Source organism: Bombina bombina, chromosome 6 (assembly GCF_027579735.1).
Source record: "Bombina bombina isolate aBomBom1 chromosome 6, aBomBom1.pri, whole genome shotgun sequence".
In the NCBI taxonomy this organism is placed as follows: domain Eukaryota; kingdom Metazoa; phylum Chordata; class Amphibia; order Anura; family Bombinatoridae; genus Bombina; species Bombina bombina.
The window spans coordinates 603,686,256-603,706,299 of record NC_069504.1 but is presented as its reverse complement, the minus strand read 5'-3'; the positions used below and the strand labels follow the sequence as shown (position 1 = coordinate 603,706,299).

The following is a 20,044-nucleotide window of genomic DNA, read 5'->3' as shown; positions in this document are numbered from 1 at the left end:
TGATTCTCCTCCTTATGAGGAGATTATGGACAGAATCAATGCTCTCAAATTGGCTAATTCTTTCACCCTAGACGCCACTTTGCAATTGGCTAGGTTAGCGGCTAAGAATTCTGGGTTTGCTATTGTGGCGCGCAGAGCGCTTTGGTTGATATCTTGGTCGGCTGATGCGTCTTCCAAGAACAAGCTACTTAACATTCCTTTCAAGGGGAAAACGCTGTTTGGCCCTGACTTGAAAGAGATTATCTCGGATATCACTGGGGGTAAGGGCCACGCCCTTCCTCAGGATCGGCCTTTCAAGGCAAAAAATAAACCTAATTTTCGTCCCTTTCGTAGAAACGGACCAGCCCAAAGTGCTACGTCCTCTAAGCAAGAGGGTAATACTTCTCAAGCCAAGCCAGCTTGGAGACCAATGCAAGGCTGGAACAAGGGAAAGCAGGCCAAGAAACCTGCCACTGCTACCAAGACAGCATGAAATGTTGGCCCCCGATCCGGGACCGGATCTGGTGGGGGGCAGACTCTCTCTCTTCGCTCAGGCTTGGGCAAGAGATGTTCTGGATCCTTGGGCGCTAGAAATAGTCTCCCAAGGTTATCTTCTGGAATTCAAGGGACTTCCCCCAAGGGGGAGGTTCCACAGGTCTCAGTTGTCTTCAGACCACATAAAAAGACAGGCATTCTTACATTGTGTAGAAGACCTGTTAAAAATGGGAGTGATTCATCCCGTTCCATTAAGAGAACAAGGGATGGGGTTCTACTCCAATCTGTTTATAGTTCCCAAAAAAGAGGGAACGTTCAGACCAATCTTAGATCTCAAGATCTTAAACAAGTTTCTCAAGGTTCCATCGTTCAAGATGGAAACCATTCGAACTATTCTTCCTTCCATCCAGGAAGGTCAATTCATGACCACGGTGGATTTAAAGGATGCGTATCTACATATTCCTATCCACAAGGAACATCATCGGTTCCTGAGGTTCGCATTCCTGGACAAACATTACCAGTTCGTGGCGCTTCCTTTCGGATTAGCCACTGCTCCAGGGATTTTCACAAAGGTACTAGGGTCCCTTCTAGCTGTGCTAAGACCAAGGGGCATTGCTGTAGTACCTTACTTGGACGACATTCTGATTCAAGCGTCGTCCCTTCCTCAAGCAAAGGCTCACACGGTCATTGTCCTGGCCTTTCTCAGATCTCACGGATGGAAAGTGAACGTGGAAAAGAGTTCTCTATCTCCGTCAACAAGGGTTCCCTTCTTGGGAACAATAATAGACTCCTTAGAAATGAGGATTTTTCTGACAGAGGCCAGAAAAACAAAACTTCTAGACTCTTGTCGGATACTCCATTCCGTTCCTCTTCCTTCCATAGCTCAGTGCATGGAAGTGATCGGGTTGATGGTAGCGGCAATGGACATAGTTCCTTTTGCACGCATTCATCTAAGACCATTACAACTGTGCATGCTCAGTCAGTGGAATGGGGACTATACAGACTTGTCTCCGAAGATACAAGTAAATCAGAGGACCAGAGACTCACTCCGTTGGTGGCTGTCCCTGGACAACCTGTCACGAGGGATGACATTCCGCAGACCAGAGTGGGTCATTGTCACGACCGACGCCAGTCTGATGGGCTGGGGCGCGGTCTGGGGTTCCCTGAAAGCTCAGGGTCTTTGGTCTCGGGAAGAATCTCTTCTACCGATAAATATTCTGGAACTGAGAGCGATATTCAATGCTCTCAAGGCTTGGCCTCAGCTAGCGAGGGCCAAGTTCATACGGTTTCAATCAGACAACATGACAACTGTTGCGTACATCAACCATCAGGGGGGAACAAGGAGTTCCCTGGCGATGGAAGAAGTGACCAAAATCATTCTATGGGCGGAGTCTCACTCCTGCCACCTGTCTGCTATCCACATCCCAGGAGTGGAAAATTGGGAAGCGGATTTTCTGAGTCGTCAGACATTGCATCCGGGGGAGTGGGAACTCCATCCGGAAATCTTTGCCCAAGTCACTCAGCTGTGGGGCATTCCAGACATGGATCTGATGGCCTCTCGTCAGAACTTCAAAGTTCCTTGCTACGGGTCCAGATCCAGGGATCCCAAGGCGGCTCTAGTGGATGCACTAGTAGCACCTTGGACCTTCAAACTAGCTTATGTGTTCCCGCCGTTTCCTCTCATCCCCAGGCTGGTAGCCAGGATCAATCAGGAGAGGGCGTCGGTGATCTTGATAGCTCCTGCGTGGCCACGCAGGACTTGGTACGCAGATCTGGTGAATATGTCATCGGCTCCTCCTTGGAAGCTACCTTTGAGACGAGACCTTCTTGTTCAGGGTCCGTTCGAACATCCGAATCTGGTTTCACTCCAGCTGACTGCTTGGAGATTGAACGCTTGATCTTATCGAAGCGAGGATTCTCAGATTCTGTTATCGATACTCTTGTTCAGGCCAGAAAGCCTGTAACTAGAAAGATTTACCACAAAATTTGGAAAAAATATATCTGTTGGTGTGAATCTAAAGGATTCCCTTGGGACAAGGTTAAGATTCCTAGGATTCTATCCTTCCTTCAAGAAGGATTGGAAAAAGGATTATCTGCAAGTTCCCTGAAGGGACAGATTTCTGCCTTGTCTGTGTTACTTCACAAAAGCTGGCCGCTGTGCCAGATGTTCAAGCCTTTGTTCAGGCTCTGGTTAGAATTAAGCCTGTTTACAAACCTTTGACTCCTCCTTGGAGTCTCAATTTAGTTCTTTCTGTTCTTCAGGGGGTTCCGTTTGAACCCTTGCATTCCGTTGATATTAAGTTATTATCTTGGAAAGTTTTGTTCTTAGTTGCAATTTCTTCTGCTAGAAGAGTTTCAGAATTATCTGCTCTGCAGTGTTCTCCTCCTTATCTGGTGTTCCATGCAGATAAGGTGGTTTTACGTACTAAACCTGGTTTTCTTCCAAAAGTTGTTTCTAACAAAAACATTAACCAGGAGATTATCGTACCTTCTCTGTGTCCGAAACCAGTTTCAAAGAAGGAACGTTTGTTGCACAATTTGGATGTTGTTCGCGCTCTAAAATTCTATTTAGATGCTACAAAGGATTTTAGACAAACATCTTCCTTGTTTGTTGTTTATTCCGGTAAAAGGAGAGGTCAAAAAGCAACTTCTACCTCTCTCTCTTTTTGGATTAAAAGCATCATCAGATTGGCTTACGAGACTGCCGGACGGCAGCCTCCCGAAAGAATCACAGCTCATTCCACTAGGGCTGTGGCTTCCACATGGGCCTTCAAGAACGAGGCTTCTGTTGATCAGATATGTAGGGCAGCGACTTGGTCTTCACTGCACACTTTTACCAAATTTTACAAGTTTGATACTTTTGCTTCTTCTGAGGCTATTTTTTGGGAGAAAGGTTTTGCAAGCCGTGGTGCCTTCCATTTAGGTGACCTGATTTGCTCCCTCCCTTCATCCGTGTCCTAAAGCTTTGGTATTGGTTCCCACAAGTAAGGATGACGCCGTGGACCGGACACACCTATGTTGGAGAAAACAGAATTTATGTTTACCTGATAAATTACTTTCTCCAACGGTGTGTCCGGTCCACGGCCCGCCCTGGTTTTTTTAATCAGGTCTGATAATTTATTTTCTTTAACTACAGTCACCACGGTACCATATGGTTTCTCCTATGCAAATATTCCTCCTTAACGTCGGTCGAATGACTGGGGTAGGCGGAGCCTAGGAGGGATCATGTGACCAGCTTTGCTGGGCTCTTTGCCATTTCCTGTTGGGGAAGAGAATATCCCACAAGTAAGGATGACGCCGTGGACCGGACACACCGTTGGAGAAAGTAATTTATCAGGTAAACATAAATTCTGTTTTTTTTGTAATTTTCCTTATGGGCCTTGCACCCAGGCCTGTCTGGGGTTAAAGGGACAGTCTAGGCCAAAATAAACTTTCATGATTCAGATAGAGCATGTAATTTTAAACAATTTTTCAATTTACTTTTATCACCAATTTTGCTTTGTTCTCTTGGTATTCTTAGTTGAAAGCTTAACCTAGGAGGTTCATATGCTAATTTCTTAGACCTTGAAGCCCACCTCTTTCAGATTGCATTTTAACAGTTTTTCACCACTAGAGGGTGTTAGTTCACGTATTTCATATAGATAACACTGTGCTTGTGCACGTGAAGTTATCTGGGAGCAGGCACTGATTGGCTAGTCTTCAAGTCTGTCAAAAGAACTGAAAAAAGGGGCAGTTTGCAGAGGCTTAGATACAAGATAATCACAGAGGTTAAAAGTATATTATTATAACTGTGTTGGTTATGCAAAACTGTGAAATGGGTAATAAAGGGATTATCTATCTTTTAAAACAATAAAAATTCTGGTGTAGACTGTCCCTTTAACTACCTGTGACTCTGGGGACACCACAGCTTCCTGTGAGTGCCAGTGAGCACCCAGGGCTTAGCATGTTCCAGGGTTATGGGATGTGTACCCAGTTCAGACTGAGAGTGTAGTCCCCTTCTGTGTTTTTTATATATATATATATATATATATATATATATATATAATGTGTGTGGGAAAAACAATCCACATGGAGCACTCGCTGTACGAAGTTTCAATCTTGTGTTTTAATCAATATTTAACGTTTTAGGGGTATAACCCCGTCATATATGTATGCATGTATGTTTTTGTATACAGGCAACCTGGCCGAGTAGATCTGCTGAGTGCTGAAGCGCGTACTAGTGTGTAAAAATCGCCTTTCTTTCTTAAGTTGGTGAAAGTCCACGATTCCTTACTGGAATTCATAACCTAGCCACCAGGAGTAGGCAAAGACACCCTTTACCAAGAGTTTTATAATCCCTCCCTCTTCCCTGTACCTCCCAGTCTTTTATTTGCCTCTCCAGGAGCAGATAAAGATGGAGGTGTTCAGGGAATTTATTTTATTTGAAGAGGGATCTTTGATCCAGTATTTCCCTCATAAGGTGAAACTTTAAAGAGAGAGAGGAATAGTAGAGTACTTGGCTGTGCAATCTAATTCTCCTGTGGGAGTTGTCGTCACAAACCTGTCACAGGTTTCACTGGGACTGGTCCTTTAGCCTACTCCTGTTTAGCTATGTATATTTACTCGCTCAGTATACCCTCTACTGTTTAGTATAGTACTGGATGGACTCTCTACTGGATACAATACACGTGCAACTGCAAGGTAAGCACAGTGAAGTGGTATCTTTCAGGGTAAGTACTTTTTTGTCACTCACATAGCCCACAGGCTATCAGTACATTCATTATGTATATCATAGCCGGTGGACAGCTTACAAGTACTATGGCGAGTTCAGTGCATTTGGTTGTACGTTGTGTGCTTCAACATTTATCTGTCACAGCCCCTTTAAGAAAGGTTATGCCAGGTCCCGTCTGAGTGACTGTGCTGTAAATGTTAGCACTCCATCATTTATCAATCTCTTAGCCTGGCTAGAATTTTACCCCCATGCTCACTTGCAGCTTTGCATGCTTTCTTCTCCCTCCTCACTCTCTAGACTGCCATCACTCACTCCGACGTGCTGTTTCTTTCTCCGGATAGAGTATAAGGGTGGATAAGATACTCTATACCAGCAAGTGCTCATTACTGTGTATTATTTTATATTTGGCATACTTTAGATCATATAGTCTAATTTTTGGGTCACTTTGTTTAGGCATACAGCAAACTGAATGCAGACGAATGTTACAAGTATTTCTGAACCTAAGTGATTATCCCAGTTACCACTTGTACAGTGGGTTCAGTACTTGTTTTATTCTATTACACAGTTTTTTGCACCCATTGTGTTGATTATCTCTTTGTTATTCTGTTCTGGGTATTTTAGTTTATGATACATGGAGCAGACTGAACTCTCCCTTTTTGGCGATTATAATAAAAGGCACAACACTCAGGGACAGTTACACCTACAGGGAACTGTACAGGCCCTCCCCAAGGTGGTAGACCCGGGACAAACATGCATAAACGTCTGGACTCTTAGACACGTGGGGATGATGTATTCTCCTGACTGTTCTTTTTTGAGATCCTTCCCAGTTTTTTGGAAGATTAGGGCTCCGTTTGGCTGGTCCTGCGGTAGGCCTGTTTTCTTCCTGGGCGTTAACCTTCGGGTTGTCTTATATTTTCTTTTTATCCGATTAGGATGTCTTTTAATTTGTTTATAATTTTCCTTCGGGAATCTTAAACTGGGATTGATACTCTGTTACGTCTGCGGAAGTGTTTTTTGGGACATGTTAGTCCGATGTTTGTCTGTTTTCCCTTCTTCCCCTCTGAGGGAGGATTTATGCAGCTTGACGGTTAGGGCTCGAGTTCAGGCTGGTCCTGTTGGGTTCAGTTCTTTCTTGTGGCTGTTCAGACACAAGGTGCCGAGTGCTCATGTTATCATTTGTTTTACATTCAACTAAGCATTCTAGAGGACCTGTGGGTCTACAAGACAGGAAGGATTGTCTCAGTCCTTATAGCCTTTAATTTGGATGACTGGGTCAGTGGAGTTTCCGCTGCGTCATTTTCTATGGCAGCTGGTATTGTCAGACCCTAGTGTTCCTCTCCCACGTGGTGGTGGAGAGTTGGAGGGCTTAGTGCCTTCTTCCCGCCAATTGAGCGGTTTGGCTTTTTTCTTTTGAGGCTTGAGGATTGTCATTGGACTTGGTCCTCAGCAGCTAGTAGTTTGAAGAGTAGTTCGGCTGCCTTGTAGCAGTTAGGGATGCAGAACGTAACCAGCTGCAGCTATTGCACATCGAGTGTGTACTGTCTAGCTGTTTTTCTGAGACTTTTTGGTCTTTCTTTGTGGTCTCCATGTTAGGTCTCCTTTTAGGGGCCTGGGAGATGTTTGTTCCCTGTTAGGGACACTGGGTGTGGTCTCCTTGGGTTTGATTGGGGTTCCTCCCGGACGAGGGGTTGGTTTGCACCCCTTTCTCCTTGTGATCATCTACTTGTACGGAGGTTATGTGGAGACTAGCCTTTGCTCAAGTGGTTTTGACCTCAAGGTATATCCTTGCCTTTTTCTCCTGAGGCTGTTAGTGAGTCTAGAGGCTCTAGCTTTGTTGTACGTTTTTTTTTCCGCCTTGGCTCCTTGGAGAGTGGGACTTTGGCAAGGGGTGGTCTCTTCCTTAGGTCGAGACTTGCAAGTTTTTTTCGTTATCCGGGTTGCTCTGGATATTGCATTAGTATCCCCTGTGGTCTGGGTTGTTATTCAGACGGGGTGTTAAGTTTGCAGGTTTTGTTTGTCTTAACAGTTGGGGGTTCGGACCTGTTCTCCCTGGGACTTCCGGTTGCTGGGCTTCATTTAGCATTTTCCCTTGTGGATCCTGCTGTGGGTTGTTTCCGGACCTTTAGGCTCCAGGGTTGGTTCAGGGTTCCCCAGTTCCTGGAAACTCGGGCTATGTCCTTTACTCGGATTTCTTGACCTGGACTTGGGTGGCCAGGTTTTCTGAGTGTCGTTGCTCGTTGGGCTTGTGTTGCACCTTAGTCGGTTTCCCTTGGTCAGCTTGCTGTAGTATCCATTGAATTGACTGATCTGCAGGTGAATGGACTTGCAGTGTCACTGCTGCTACTATTGCACATTGGTTGTGTGTTAGCAGGCTAGTTTTTAGGGGAATCACTTTCAACAGGGCTTTTGAGTTGGGAATTGATCTCTCCTTTAACCTGTGGCTTGTGGAAGGTGCTGCCTGTTAGCCCTTTCTCCTTCTTGGGTGAGAGCTTAGTCTCCTTTTTCTGGAGATGTGGTCCTTTTCTTAAGGCTTCTCTTGGTTCAGGAGTTGGGACCTGTGAGTTTCCTAGCTGAGAGGGATTTTCTCTCTGGGTTACGTTCCATTTGGAGTCTTGCTGGCTCAGAGTCAAGACTAATTTGGACTTTTTTGCTAGATTCTTTGGGTCTACGGCCCTATTGTCTGTTCTAAAAAGTTGGGTTGCACCTCTGCTCTGTTGGATTGGCTGTGGCCATTCTTCCGCTTGTTTTTGAGCTGGTTTTGGGGTTCTTCGTTTCCCCTGTTTCAGACCTGCTGTTGCTGGGGCTGGCCTGGCTGGGAGTGTTTCTGAGAGACGTCATCTTCAGGATCTAGGTGGGCATAGTAGCTATCTTGCTCCCTAAGCTTACAAGCAGAGGGTCAAGATTTCTCCACCTCGGGTTGGGGTGTCACTTTTCTTTCTTGGGGGACATCGTGGAGGTTATATTCCCCCCATTTTTGGAAGACCTGTGGGTAGGTCTAGCTACTTGGATTGCCTAGAGTGTGCCCTCTGTCTGGGAGTTGTCTTTTGCAATCTGTTCTTTTGCTGGCCGCTTTTGCTCTCAGCAAGTATTCCCTGTGTCATCCTGAGGATGGGGGCGTGTTCTTAACTCAAGGTTTTTCGTCTGGGTTTGTTGAACTTTTTTTGTAGCGTAATACTTCAGTATTCCAAGTTCGGACTATGTGAGGACTCCGTCTTCTGTTGTCTTTTGGTGCTTTTGCACGACGTTTGAGAGAAAGTTTTATCTGTTTCTATGCCCGGTACTATACCTCCGGTTCCCCTGGTCTAGGCATAGTCTCCCCTTGTCTGTCCGGACCCATTTGGGCCCTTATGAGCTGGGCTCGCTCGGGGGGGGGGGGGGTTCCTTTTATGGATCTTGTTTTTTTTCCTTTGGTTCTTCCTGGTCCTCTCCCTTTGGGAGTTTAGGCTGGTGTTCCCTTCTTGGTGAGTGGGGAGGGACCGACTGTTGGGCGATGGTGTCTCCTGGAGGCCTGTTGGCTCAGTTGAGTCTGATTTTGCAGACTCTATATAGGCTCTGGACTACCTGCGGGTCAGTGTCCTCAGGTCTTTTCCTTTCAAAATGTTCTCGACTTTGGACGAAGCAGGGGTTTTTGGGGGCAGTGGTTTCAGGCTTGGTGCCCTCAGAATGGGCCACCTATTGTACCCTCCCGTCTTGGCATTCAGTGTCCTCTATAGATTGGGTATTGTTTTCCCAAAAGTAATGAATGCAGCTGTGGACTCTTTCCATCAGAAGAAAAGAAAATTATCAGGTAAGCATAATTTATGTTTTTTCCTGTCCTAGACACGGTGTCTGAAATTTTATCTAAGAACGAAACGAGCCTGGGGTTCGTTTTCTTCCTTCCCCAAAATTCAAGAAGATGTTTCTTGTTCCCGTGTCTAGATACGGCCAAAATTCCCTTAGAACATAGCACTTCATTCAGAGATCCTATGGATAGGAATTTGGAAGGCTATCTTCAGGGGGGTTGTTTTGTTCAAGCCAGCTGTAGGTATCCCTTGTAGTGCTGGTGAGCATCACTCTAAAAGTGATTCTCTTATTGAAGTTGGTATAGGATGAATCTTCCATAGAGGATAATCAGGAACGCTTAAGGTTTCTGAGACTGGTTAATTCATTAATTTGCGATGCGGTCATTGAAATTATACGCATCGGGACATGGCTCTAGGTGTCCTTAATAGAAGGGCCTTATGTTTAAAATCATGATCTGCAGATATGGTTTCAAAGAGCAGACTTTAAACTTTCTTTTTAGGGAAAAATAGTATTTGGGCCAGGTTTGGATTCTTATATTTCTACTGTTACGGGAGGCAAGAGAGCTTTTCTGCCCCAGTTATCCAGTGTTCTGCCATGGCATCTACCTCAACGTCCCAATCTGTTGTCTCAGGGGCCCTTCTTTTATCAAAATTTTCAATCTCTTAATTTGACTGCTTGGAGATTGAACCATTAATTCTTTTGCAGAGGGCTTTTTCAGATTCAGTGGGTACTTTGAAAAACTGGTTTACTATCCGAAATCAGTGGTTGATACTTTGATTTGGGCTTGTTAACCAGTTGCTAGGAGAATTTATCACAGTATATGGAAATGTATCTTTCCTGGTGTGTGGAAAGAGTTTGTAATTGGCATTCTTCCTCATATTTTACAATTTCTGAAGGATGGCTTAGATAAGGGTTTGTCTGGTAGAGCCTTGAAGGGTCACATTTCTGCTCTTTCTGTGTTATTTCATAGGAAAATTGTGAATCTTCCTGATATTCAAGCTTTTGTTCAGTCTCTTGTCAGAATCAGACAAGGCATAAAGCTTATTGCTCCTCCTTGGAATCTCAACCTGATGTTGAGAAGTTTACAATCTACTCCTTTTTAACCTTTGTACAAAGTGGACATTTAATTGTTGTCCAGGAAAGGTATTATTTCTGTTGGCCATCTTTTCTGCCAGGGGAGTGTCTGTCTGAGTTGTCGGATCTTTCTTGTGAAGTGCCGTGTCTTGTTTCCCATCAGGATAAAGCAGTCTTACGTACCCATTATAGTTTTTTGCCTAAAAGTGGTTTCTTCAGAGAATTATTAACCAGGAAATTGTGGTGCCTTTCTTATGTCCAAATTCAAAAGAAAAGTTGTTGCACAATTTGGGTGTGATTATAGCTTTGAGATATTTTCTGCAAGCTACTTAAGATTTCGTCAGTCCTCTAATTTATTTTTTCATGTAAACATAAGGGCCAGAAGGCTACATCTTTATTTTAGCTTCTTGGCTAAAATGTTTTATTCACAGGGCTTACATGGAGTCGGGTCAGTCATTTTACTTATTACAGCACATTCAACTTGTTCAGTATCTACTTCTTGGGCATTTAAAAACAAGGCTTCAGTAAATCAGATTTGCAAGGCAACAACTTGGTCGTCATTACACCCTTTTACTAAATTTTATCATTTTGATGTGTTTGCCTCTGCGGCGGAACGTTATTCAGGCTGTTGTTTCTGGTAAATAGGTGTCTGCTTTTTCTTTTATTCAGGTGATGAGTCCAAGATACATTACTCCTGGCAATTACTCTTCCCTACCACTAGGAGGAGGCAAAGATTCCCTAACCCCAGGACTCTATAAAACCCCTCCCACCTCACAGGTACCTCAGTCTTTACTTTGCCTCCACTGGAGGTGGTCGAAGAATGAAGATGTGCATTTGATTCTTCAGAGAGAGGGGTTCTCATTCTATTTTGAGGCCCGGTTTCCCCTCAGAGGGTTTTTCATTTGAACAAGCACAGAGACTGTGTTTCAGCAAGGATATATGCCAGTATCAGGTATTACTCAAACACATGAACTGGAACTGTGATTTTAGAGGTGGCAAACGTAATTAAGGTGGCCTAGCACAAAGTGGGCATTGATAATCATTCCCTTTTTATATAGGATATCTGCATATCAAGTTTTATATGTGACCGGTCACAATTTGTATTAATGTTATTGGACTATAGTTGTGCAATAAATTGTATGAACGTTTATATACTTTAGTAGTAGTCTTGTTTTTTTCTCTGCTGTATTCTGTATATTTGCTTTTTTAGCACTTTCTAATAAACATTTCCCTTGCACATTATATATATATATATATATATATATATATATATATCTATATATCTATATATATATATATATATATATCCTTTTCGTCACAAGGTGGCTCAGAAATCTTCTTCCTCCACCAGTATCAGAGTTCCTCTGTATCGTCTGGAATTCTTCAGTGTCTTTAACTGAGTTTGAACACTTTTTTTAAAAGGCCTATTTATATGCTCTGGAGAAAATGCTGTCAGGGTCAGTTCCCAGTAATTTTTCTGGTACAGGACCAGCAGTTTTAGTATCCTCTCCCCGTACAAATCTGCTGTGTAGATTCAGTCCTTAATTTAGAGGCTCTGGTAGGGGGTAGGTTATTCCGTTTTCAGGAAGCCTGTTTTTATTCTGCTGGGCTATTAATATAGTCTCAAGGATATTTCATAGATTTCAGATCATGGCCTCCCAAGGGAAGGGTTTTTTTCTGCCGTATGTTCCTAGGTTCTCTGTAAGACTCAAAACTAGTTGTTGTTCCAAAACGTAGGAGGAACTTTTGGATCTTTTCTAGTTCCTACTGATGGAATGGAAACTCTTCAGACTATGCTGTCAGGTTGTTTATGTCCTTTTTTTGTTTTAAGAATGCTTACCTTTATGTTCTTATTTCTGAGATTTGCAGTGTTGCCTTTTCTATCTGGTCTGGTTACAGTTCTCAGAATATTCTCTTAGCGTTTTGGGTACCCTCTTATCTGTAATCAGTTTTCAGGGTATTGCTGTATTTCCTAGCCTAATATGATATCTTGATTAAGTGCCGTACGGCACGAAACATGTTAGGACCCCGCCTTCTCTTACCATTGTGATCACTGTGTGAGAATTTGTTTTTACCTTTTTGATCAATAAAGGATTACATGTTTTTATCAAAGGATCACTGGAGTGCTGCCTCTTTCACTTAATTTTGCTGACACTTTGGACTTGCTCAGCTCTTTTCTGGTTGGCACCCTGCAATTCGTACACACTTCTTGTACACGCCATTGTTGAAGGCGGTGTTTGTCCGTTTGACGATTCCTGCTGTGATTGGTTCCGTGGTCCATACCCTTTCTGTTGGAGCGGCTTCTCTTTCTATCATAGTATAATATCTTGGTCAGAGCAGTATTTCTTTTCTGGGGCTTGGACGGTTGAAGCTGCGGGTTTTGCCTGTTAGAACCTTGAGTTTCTTATTTTCCCTTCAGTTGCTCTTTGCATGAAGGTGTCAGGTCTTATTTTTGTAGCCTTGGTTGTTATTCCATCTACTCTCCTTTTTATATGAATCTTCTGTAGTTTTGTATCCTTTACTATGATAGAGGGTTCGGACTCTGTTGTCTTTGAGAATCCATTTGCTTTTCAGAACAAGTTTGTTTCTGACTTAGTGGCTGAACTATTAGCTCTTTATGTCGGGGGCTTCTTTTTGTTATTGCTTCTTGAGCTATATTCTTATAGATACAATGGTTAGGGGCCATCAGGGGGTCTCAAAAGGGCATTAGAAGTTTTGTGTCCTCGGGAGGCGAGGTTACCTTGTATTATTCATGGCTTTTCAGGGTCGGTCTCTTTTGAATTTAATCTTTTCTTTTTTTCACTGATTGGATCACTAACTCTACATAAATATATTAACCCCTAATCCTAACCCTAACATAACCCTAACAACCCCTAACCTAAATATAATTAAAATAAATCTAAATTAAAATTATTACCTAAATAATTCCTATTTCAAACTAAATACCTTTTAAAAAAACCTAAGCGAGCTACAAAATAACAAATAGTTATATTGTAGCTATATTAGGTTTTATTTTTATTTCACAGGTATGTTTGTATTTATTTTAACTAGGTATACTAGTTAGTAAATAGTTTTCGAAGACTGGACATCCATCCTCATCTAGGCGGCAGAAGTCTTCATCCAAGCGGGCAGTAGTCCTCCTCGAAGCCGGCAGAAGTCTTCATCCAAGCGGGCAGAAGTCTTCATCCAGACGGCATCTTCTATCTTCATCCATCTGTCGCGGAGCGGGTCCATCTTCAAGACATCCGGCATGAAACATCCTCTTCTTATGAAATCCACTGGAAAATGAAGTTTCCCTTTAAGTGACGTCATCCAATATGACGCCCCTTACATTCCGATTGGCTGATAGAATTCTATCAGCCAATAGGAATTAAAGGGGAAAAAAATCCTATTGGCTGTTGCAATCAGCCAATAGGATCAATCTTATTGGCTGATTGGATCAGCCAATAGGATGAAAATTCAATCCTATTGGCCTAGGATGAAAGCTCAATCCTATTGGCTGATTGCAACAGCCAATAAGATTTTTCCCCCTTTAATTCCTATTGGCTGATAGAATTCTATCAGCCAATCAGAATGTAAGGGACTCCATCTTCATTTTCCAGCGGATTTCGTAAGAAGAGGATGCTCCGCGCCGGATGTCTTGAAGATGGACCCGCTCCGCGCCAGATGGATGAAGATAGAAGATGCCGTCTGGATGAAGACTTCTGCCGGCTTCGAGGAGGACTACTGCCCGCTTGGATGAAGACTTCTGCCGTCTGGATGAGGATGGATGTCCGGTCTTCGAAAACTGTAAGTGGATCGTCGGGGGTTAGTGTTTAGTGTAGGCTAGGGTTTTTTTTATTTTGGGGTGCTTTTTTATTTTGATAGGGCTATTAGATTAGATGTAATTCGTTTTTATTTTTGATAATTTTGTTTTTTATTTTGTGTAAATTAGTGTTTATTTTTTTTGTAATTTAGATAATTGTATTAAATTAATTTAATTTATTTTTTTGTAACGTTAGGTTTCAGTGTAAGGCAGATTAGGTTTTATTTTACAGATAACTTTGTATTTATTTTAACTAGGTAGTTAGTAAATAGTTACCATTTACTAACTAGTCTACCTAGTTAAAATAAATACAAACTTACCTGTGAAATAAAAATAAAACCTAAGCTAGCTACAATGTAACTATTATTTATTTTATAGGTAAGTATGTATTTAGTTTTAAATAGGAATTATTTAGTTAATAATTGTAAGTTTAATTTATTTTAATTATATTTATGGTAGGGGGTGTTAGGGTTAGACTTATGCTTAGGGTTACATTAGGGTTAGGTTTAGGGGTTAATATATGTATGTAGTGTTAGTGATGTGGGAGGCCAGAGGTTTAGGGGTTAATAACTTTAGTATAGTGGCGGCGATATTGGGGGCAGCAGATTAGGGGTTAATAACTGTAATTTAGGTGGCGGCGATGTTAGGGGCGGCAGATTAGGGTTTAATAACTTTATGTAGGTAAAGGCGATGTCAGGGGCAGCAGATTAGGGGTTAATAACTGTAATGTAGGTGGCGGCGATGTTAGGGGAGCAGATTAGGGAGGTTTAGATGTGGGGTTTATGTTAGGGTGTTAGGTTTAAACATAACTTTTTCTTTCCCTATAGACATCAATGGGGCTGCATTACGGAGCTTTTGTTTCCCCCGATCGCAGGTGTTAGGCCTCTTTTTTGCCGGCTCTCCCCATTGATGTCTATGGGGAAATTGTGCACAAGCACATCAAAGCAGCGCTTGTATTTCGGTGCGGTATGGAACTCAACGCCACCATATCGCCCGCACAAGCCTGCTGTAAACCTGTAATAGCAGCACTATAGGGAGCTGAAGTACCGCCGCTTTTGTGGAACTCGTTAATTTCCCTATAGCGCTCAAAACTCGTAATCTAGCTGAGTGATAGTATTTTAAATTCTTTCCTGGGTAGCAATTTATTTCTGCTGTTCATATTTTAGAACAGATGCAGTTTTTTTTCTCAGTCTTCAGTTTTTTCCACCTGTAAGAGTGTTCTCTTCCTGGTTCAATCCCAAGTACTGTGTAGGTCAGGGGTCAGCAACCTTCGGCTCCCAGATGTTTTGGAACTACATTTCCCATGATGCTGAGACACTCTTTAGGCTATCTGAGCATCATGGGAAATGTAGTTACAAAACATCTGGGAGCCGAAGGTTGCTGACCCCTGGTGTAGGTCATTTGTGGATGCTCTGGTAGTTCAATGGTTATTTTGATTAGCCAGTATTTTTTTTTCTACCTCTGTTTTTTGCCCCAGGGTAATTGTCAGGATTTGACAGGAAAAGCTTTGGTGTTTCTTTTTACTCGATCTTGTTCCTGCAATATTTAGTTTACAGATCTGGGTCTGTTGTCCACTTTCTTTCCTTGGCTGCTTCTTTTGCATCCAGATTTTCTATTTGGGTCCTTTCTTTCAAGGATTTTCGCTCTTTCAACTTGATAGTTTGGAGATAGAATCAGATACAATGTCTTGCAAAAGTATTCACCCCCCATTTTTCGTGTTTTGTTGCCTCACAACCTGGAATTAACATGGATTGTTTGAGGATTTGCATCATTTAATTTACAGAACATAACCACAACTTTAAAGATGTTGTTTGTTTTTTTATTGTGAAGCAAACAACAAATAGGACAAAATAACTGAAAAGTCAATGTGCATAACTATTTACCCCCTAAAGTCTATATTTTTGTAGAGCCACCTTTTGCGGCAATCACACCTCCAAGTCGCTTTGGATAAGTCTCTATGAGCTTGCCACATCTTAACACTGAGATTTTTGCCCATTCCTCCTTGCAAAACTGCTCCAGCTCCTTCAAGTTGGATGGTTTGCGCTTGTGAACAGCAATCTTTAAGTCTGACCACAGATTTTCTATTGGATTGAGGTCTGGGCTTTGACTAGGCCATTCCAACACATTTACATGTTTCCCCTAAAACCACTCAAGTGTTGCTTTAGCAGTGTGTTTGGGGTCATTGTCCTGCTGGAAGGTGAACCTCCGTCCTAGCCTCAAATCACGCATAAAGTGGTACAGGTTTTGCTTAAGAATATCCCTGTATTTAGCACCATCCATCTTTCCCTCAACTCTGACCAGTTTCCCAGTCCCGGCTGCTAAAAAACATCCCCACAGCATGATGCTGCCACCACCATGTTTCACTGTGGGGATGGTGTTCTTTGGGTGATTTGTTGTGTTGGGTTTGCGCCAGACATAGCGTTTTCTTTGATTGCCAAAAATTAAAATTTTAATCTCATCAGACCAGAGCACCTTCCTCCATACATTTTGGGAGTCTCCCACATGCCTTTTCGCAAACTCAAAACGTGCCATTTTGTTTTTTGCTGAAAGTAATGGTTTTCTTCTGGCCACTCTGCCATAAAACCCAACTCTATGGAGAGTACGGCTTATTGTCGTCCTATGTACAGATACTCCAGTCTCTGCTGTGGAACTCTGCAGCTCCTCCAGGGTTACCCTAGGTCTCTGTGCTGCCTCTCTGATTAATGTCCTCCTTGCCCTGTCCGTGAGTTTTGGTGGGCAGCTGTCTCTTGGCAGGTTTGCTGTTATGCCATGTTCTTTCCATTTGGTTATGATAGATTTGATGGTGCTCCTGGGGATCATCAAAGATTTGGATATTTTTTTTATAACCTAACCCTGACTTCTCAACAACATTGTCCCTTACTTGTTTGGAGAGTTCCTTGGTCTTCATGGCAGTGTTTGGTTAGTGGTGCCTCTTACTTAGGTGTTGCAGCCTCTGGGGCATTTCAAAAAAGGTGTGTATATGTAATGACAGATCATGTGACACTTAGATTGCACACAGGTGGACATCATTTCACTAATTATGTGACTTCTGAAGGTAATTGGTTGCACCAGAGCTTTTTATGGGGTTCATAACAAAGGGGTGAATACATACACACATGCCAATTTTCTGTTTTCTATTTCTAAAAAATAGTTTTATGTATATATTTTTCTCATTTCACTTCACCAACTTAGACTATTGTTTTCTGATCCATCACATACAATTCAGACAATAAAACATTGAACTTAAGGCTGTAATGTAACAAAATAGGTAAAAAGTCAAGGGGGTGAATACTTTTGCAAGGCATTGTATACTCTTTGCACAATCCATTCAGTTTCTGAGTTTCTTTTTCAGGCTTGTTAGTCTGTTATATAAAGGTCTGGAAGGCCTTTATTTCTTGGTTTTCTTTATCCAGTTTTTCTGGCTATATTGTCAGGTTAGTTTGGATAAGAGTTTATCTACCTGTCAGTTTTCTGTCCTATTTGGTTATGTTCCATAAAAAGATTGCTTATCTTTGTCATTCTTGGTTCAGTCCTAGCCTGGCCTAAAATTAAGCCTGTTGTTTCCCATTTTTTTCCTCTTTGGAACCTTTATATTGGTCTTGAGGTTTCTCCTTTTGAGCCTCTGCATCAGGTGGATATTAACTTCTTTCTGGAAGTTTTTTGTTTCATTTAGCTATTTCTTCCGATAGAAGAATTTCTTTTCTTTATTTCTTTTCTGCTTATGTTATTTAGTATAAGGTAATGTTTTCTAACTATTTTAGTTTGGACTTTGTTGTTCCTTCTTAGGGCTAGATTACAAGTGAGTGATGCATGCCACACACTAGACTCGAGCAGTGGAAACAGTTTTTGCTGGAGTGATGAATCTCGCTTCTCGCAGTCTGATGGAAGAATCTGAATGGGGAGAATGCAAGTAGAACAGTACCTACCTGGATACATAGTGTTTACTGTAAAGTTTAGTGGAGGAGAGATAATGGTCTGGGGCACCCTGAACCAAGAAGACTACAACAGCATTTTGCAGCACCGTGCAACCATATCTGATATATGCCTGTTTTTGGTGTGAAGTTTATACTTTTCTTTTTTTATTTTAAAGTAGGCAGGGACATTAAGCTGTGTACATTTCTTTGAGAAATCTGTAGAAAACATTTTAAACTGTGCACATTTCAATAAAAACTGGAAAAATGTAGTTCTAAAATGTTTTTCTGCTAGTATATTTGTATGCATGTATATGTATGTATGTAATTAGATATGATCTAAAACTGGAATAAATGAGCAGTGGCAGATTTCTCTGGAGCATTATAAAACTTAAAGGGATATCAAACCCAAAAATGTTCTTTTCTGATTCAGACAGTGTACTATTTTTGAAAAAAAAGTTTACTTCTATTATCAAATTTGCTTCGTTCCTGTGATATTCTGTGTTGAAGAGATACCTAGGTAGGCATTTAGAGCGCTACATGTAAGGAAATAATGCTGCCATCTAGTGCTCTTGCAAATTGATAACATCCTTGCAAAACTGCTGCCATATAGTGCTCCAGAAATGGGCCGGCTCCTAAGCTTATATCCCTGCTTTTAAACAAAAGATACCAGTAGAACAAAGAAAAACTGATAATGGAAGTAAATTAGAAAGTTGTTTTAAATCACAAGCTTTATCTGAATTATGAAAGAAAATGTTGGGTTTCATATCCCTTTAAAGGGACATAAAACCCAAAATGATTATTTTTTTCATGATACAACTTTCCATTGTATTTATATTATTTAATTTTCTTAGTTTTCTTTGGATTTCATGTTCCTTTAGTCATTTGCTCTTTTCTTGTGTTTGTTTGTTATCTTAGTGAGAACTAGTTTTAGCAGCTGCTACGCCAGTCTTTTTAGCTGAATTATAGATGTCCTTGTAATTGACACTGTCATTCTGTTTGTGTTGGTGCTGCAGATTACTCTTTGAACAGTGCGGACCTGTCTGTGCTACAGGGATTTAATTCACCAGGAATGTTGCAACTCGGACAGGTGTCAGCCTGGCAACAGCATCACTTAGGACAAACAACTCTCACCTCTCTAGTGTAAGTAACAAATGTCCTATCCATATCTTGCTGTGTTCCGGATTTATAGATTTCTTTGTATATCTTTTTCCAGTTAATCTCCTTAACTTCTTTGGCTGAAAATGTTTCGTTTAGTTAATTGCTAAATACTTTTTAGTATCTTAACCTCAGAGCAGATAAAAGTTAATCCTCTTTTTAAAAAAATGTGTTAATATTTCCATTTGTACCCTATAATGCTTAGAAGTATCTGTTGAAGATATTTAAAGGGACACTAAACCCATTTTTTTAATGATTCAGATAGAGCATGCAATTTTAAGCAATTTTATAATTTACTCCTATTATCAATTTTTCCTCATTCTCTCTGTATCTTTATTTTTAATAGCAGGAATGTAAATCTGAAGAGCCGGCCCATTTTTGGTTCAGAACCTGGGTTATGCTTACTTATTGGTTTGCTAAGTGTAGCCACCAATAAGCAAGCACTATCCAGGGTGTTGACCTAAAATGGACGGGCTCCTAAGCTATAAATTCCTGCTTTTTAAATCAAGATAGCGAGAGAACGAAGAAAAATTAATAGTAGGAGTAAATTAGAAAGTTGCTTCGAATTGCATGCTCTATCGGAATCATAAAATAAAATTGGGGTTAGTATCCATTTAAATACAGTTTAAATGTACATGGTGAGCTACTTTTTAACTTTGTCATCACTTTTACGTAATTGTAAGTTTTTAAAATGTGAAACATGCATGTGGTGATATGGTATACAGGTACTATCAATGCTTCCTTGTGCTTCATTGGAGTAGATAAAAAAAAACTCCCCAAAAGGCATCATCACCCATGGATTGTCTGGTCACATGGGGTGGGCTTGGCAAAATCAGTCACACATAAGAATTTTTGAGTGATCTTCACAGTTAGACTTCACTTCCTCTGATCTATATTAGACTTCTCTGGTCATTCCATTTTTAACATTTACAGTGCTGCCTAATATCTAAGGAGAGAGTAGTACGTACTGCTATTTGAGAGGTATTTGTCTTTTCAGTTTGTGTAGATGTTTTACAAAGAATGCTACAGAAAGGCAGTTTTGTTTGTGTTGTCACACACCACCACAACCAGTATCACACTAAAATAAGAGTAATAGACAAGTGAGAAATGAATGCAAAATGTATGCTT

General features: G+C 41.4%; 1 protein-coding gene across 9 annotated transcripts in view; it reads left to right on the top strand.

Moving 5' to 3' along the window:
- The window catches only part of MEF2A (myocyte enhancer factor 2A), a 530,557-nt gene that overhangs the window by 499,004 nt on the left and 11,509 nt on the right, over positions 1 to 20,044 (top strand). For all 9 annotated transcript variants that reach the window (XM_053717613.1, XM_053717606.1, XM_053717612.1 and 6 more), the window contains one exon: positions 18,775 to 18,901. In XM_053717613.1, coding sequence (XP_053573588.1) covers positions 18,775 to 18,901 — 127 coding nt within the window. The remainder of the gene's footprint in view (positions 1 to 18,774; positions 18,902 to 20,044) is intronic.